Genomic DNA, 3,713 nt, shown 5'->3' on the forward strand with positions numbered 1-3,713 from the left:
ATGTAATAAGATAATTCATGGCAGTAATTTCGAATAATAAGTATCGTAAATGCGAACTTTAGTTTGTTTTGATTTGTTTGGTTTAGGTATATTTTTTGTCATATTTACGTAAATATGACAAAAAATAATTTTATTTTTTCATAGATTCAATTAAATCTTGTCATTTGGATCTTATAGTTTCACATAGACATGAAAAATCCTTAATGTTTTATAATAATGATAGACTATTATAATAGACCAAAAATTTTACCAAAACGTGTGTGAAACTTCAACTTTTTTTCTATGTTTATGATCACTATGATCTAAGAGTCAAACTCCAATGAAAACCTGTTTATGGTACATTTTAGGTGTCAATAAAAAACATTGTTCTTCACAACATTTCTGTCATCATGACTGACAGATACAGAAACACACTCAAAAAACACAATTTACTATTTATAACAAAATGTTGAGAAAAATGCAACCGATTCCAATATAGTTTTTTTGGAAACAATAAAATCAATATGCCCGTATACTTCACCTAAATGGCGTCACCAAAGTCTAAGATGAGCGACCTCTATACAGATTACCTGCAAACATACCACCCCCAGCTCTTGGAAGAGCACTCCGACAGCTCTGACTTCGATAACCTCACAGACGTAGATGAAGATTTTATAGACATACGAAATATAAAGAAAAACAAACTACTGCTAAACAAGGCATTACTCAGAAAAGTCAAGCTGAAACGTAGTGCCGCAAATCATGAAAACTTTAACTGTAGACGTGAGAAGAAACATAAGGAGAAAAAAGTTCAAGTTGTAGATAGGACACGTAGAATTAATGGAACAGATACAGATAGTGTGGAAAGATTGTATAAGTCGTATGAAAAAAAAAATATCGAGACAAATGATGAGTCATCGAGTGAGATAAATATAAAAAAGAAAGTAACACGTTCCACCAAAGTCGCGAGACGCCCGAATTATAATAATAATAAAGACTTGTCAGATACTAAAAAAAAACATATAACAAATGAACAAACAGATAACGCATGTCAAGTTTATAGTGTTATGTGTGATAATTCTAGTGTAAGATTTAAGAAAAAGAATCTCAGCATTGAGGAACCTATTCAAGAAGAAGAAGAACAAGATGCACATTTCAATACAAAAAAAACGGTTAATTATTCTTGGCCACGTCATATTCTTCATTCAATTAAAGAATCAGATACCAATCCTTTTGAAACTTTAGAAACGTATTCCTCAATATCTAGTGAAATTGATAATGTAACATTAGATAATAAATCTTATGTTGAAAAACGTTTTAGTCCATATAAAAATAATGCTTCGAGGTATAGTAATGAAAAAGAAATAAAAAATAAGTCGGAAATAAGTTACAAAAAGAAGCAAAATTATCAAGTATTTTCTGCACCGCAAAATGCAAACAAAGGTGTTTGTACTTCCTTTGTTACTGAAAATCCTAAAAGTGATATCATGCCAGCCAGGTCCTCTGTGTTTTGGGATTATGTGGCAAATAAAATTCAGCGCAAATCTCATCATGAAGAAGATACATGCTCGAGACCATGTAATTGTTCAAAAGATTTGAAACTCATAGCAACCATTGAGGAATCTTCTGATGGTACAGATCACTACGTATGTCTTGGTGGTTGTAAAGACAATCGAAAATCATCAACACCTAAAAAGTCCGAATCTTGCGATGATCTGGATAAATACATGTGCCTAGGTGGTTGTAAGGACCATCAAAAACCACCTACGCTCAAAAAGATAGAACCTTCCCGTGACTTCGAGTGCCTTGGTGGTTGTAGGGACAATCGAAAACCACCAGCACCGGTAAGGTCTGAATCATTTGATGGTCTGGATAAATACGAGTGCCATGCTGGTTGTAAAGGCCTTGGTAAACCAGCAATATCTATAAAGACGGAATCTTCCCATGGCCAGGCTAAATACCAGCCATCTCCTAGTAAAGACAACCGAAAATCATCAAAATCTAAAAAAGCGACATGCGCATGTCCGCCCCAACTTCCAGAGTATTTTGAAGAATCGTGTGAGCAGGATTATTATGAAAATATAGAAACAGATGACATTCCAGAAGATACTGCACCATGCCAACACGACCACGATTTAGTGGCTAAAGCTTTATCTCAAAAGTATAACGGTGAAATCCTTTGCATCCACAACCCACCTTGTGTGCTTGTCAACGGTTGTCTCAACGTACCCAAAAAAGAGAGTACAAACCCTACATGGTTTGTAACTCAAGACATGAAGCCTAGTTATTATCAAAATAGTAACACACAAGACACCCACATGAAAAATCATCAACGGCAATCAAAGTATATCAATATAATGCAATATTATAACGAAGAAGATAGAATTGAAAAAGAAATGCAGAGCGTTTGTCAACATTACCCTCCGTGCAAGTTCGTGAGGCAATGTTACAAGCCGAAGCACCCACCAAAATTGGATCATTGCTGTGTGCACGTGCCGATGTGTAGAAAAATACCGCAGTGCATTCTAGAGACAGGTGACTACAAATACGACTACAGTTCTTGTAGTCATAAGCCGAAATGCTTTGATTTGCCGCTTTGCGCAAGGGAATTGGTGTTATATGGTGAAGTCGCAAATGTCGAGAGTGAAGTAAAGAAGCCCGTTGAATTGGTGTGTTATCATCACCCTCAATGCATCAAGATCCCGCGATGTCTGGGTCGTATGTTGTGTGAAACCCATTTGGCTTCCAATGCTATACCTGATTGTACCCATGATCCACCCTGTGAACAAATACCTGCGTGTTACAGACGGTCGCCAAAAATGGTATCCACATATTCACAGTACCCCGCACCTTGCAGGATTGTTTAGTATTCCATACTTTTATTTCACAGCTCAACTCCATGACTTCACAAGAAGAAAATAAAAAAACTCGCGTAAAATTGTACCGTTTTGATTGTTATCTAAGATTCAAGATTCGAAGTTTGTATTATATAGATGCTAATTTCCTTGTCTAGTACCACATCATTAACAGTTTTTATGGTTCATTCATTGGCCCTTTGATAATGTCTTAGCAAATTGGTGTTAAAATCTATGCAAGTATTTTCTGATAATTGGCATATTGAATGTGCGTTTCATAATAAGTCCGTGTCATAAAATAGTGAAAACAAAAAAATGCTTTTTAACCAAACAATAAATTGGTTGCATCAAAATTATGTTTTATTTAAATTTTCAAAAATAGTATAGGTACTTACGACGAGCTCGATGCGACGCCTAATTCTATTTCTTTCAAATTTCATCAATATTGGCCCAGCGATTTAGTCATGTAATCGTGACAGACAGACGTTTGCAAAGTATGTATTGTCTAGTTGCTATTTGAGATTCCGACGTTTTACGGATTAAAATAGACTTTGGTTAAATGCATAATCGTCCACTCTACCTCTATGTGTACATCCAGAATATTTACTACCAGTGCGCTAAATTTCATTGCAATCCGTTTAGTAGATATTGAGTAACAAACATAAATAACATTAATACTTAGTTATTAATAAACCTTAAAGCCCGTGCACACCGGATGCATTTATATAGCACGTCTTCTCTACCATCTGCGTACGTGCCGCATACGCATTCGGTGTGTCTCATTATGCCCTAACTACCATGTAGGTACATATTGGGACAAATCACACAGATTGAGCTAGCCCCAAAGTAAGTTCGTGACTTGTGTTATGGGCTAACTCA

At 35.6% G+C, this 3,713-nt stretch overlaps 1 protein-coding gene across 1 annotated transcript; it reads left to right on the top strand.

Moving 5' to 3' along the window:
* Positions 1-361: 361 nt before the first annotated feature.
* LOC128672946 (uncharacterized) lies at positions 362-3,187 on the top strand. The gene has a single exon (XM_053750484.1). The coding sequence runs from the start codon at positions 525-527 to the stop codon at positions 2,844-2,846; it is 2,322 nt and encodes a 773-aa protein (XP_053606459.1). The 5' UTR covers positions 362-524; the 3' UTR covers positions 2,847-3,187.
* The last annotated feature ends 526 nt before the right edge of the window (positions 3,188-3,713 follow it).

Source organism: Plodia interpunctella, chromosome 10 (assembly GCF_027563975.2).
Source record: "Plodia interpunctella isolate USDA-ARS_2022_Savannah chromosome 10, ilPloInte3.2, whole genome shotgun sequence".
Taxonomy (NCBI): Eukaryota; Metazoa; Arthropoda; class Insecta; order Lepidoptera; family Pyralidae; genus Plodia; species Plodia interpunctella.

Excerpts from the sequence above, each read along its gene's own strand:
- LOC128672946 (XM_053750484.1), top strand. The coding sequence starts at position 525 with ATGGCGTCACCAAAGTCTAAGATGAGCGACCTCTATACAGATTACCTG.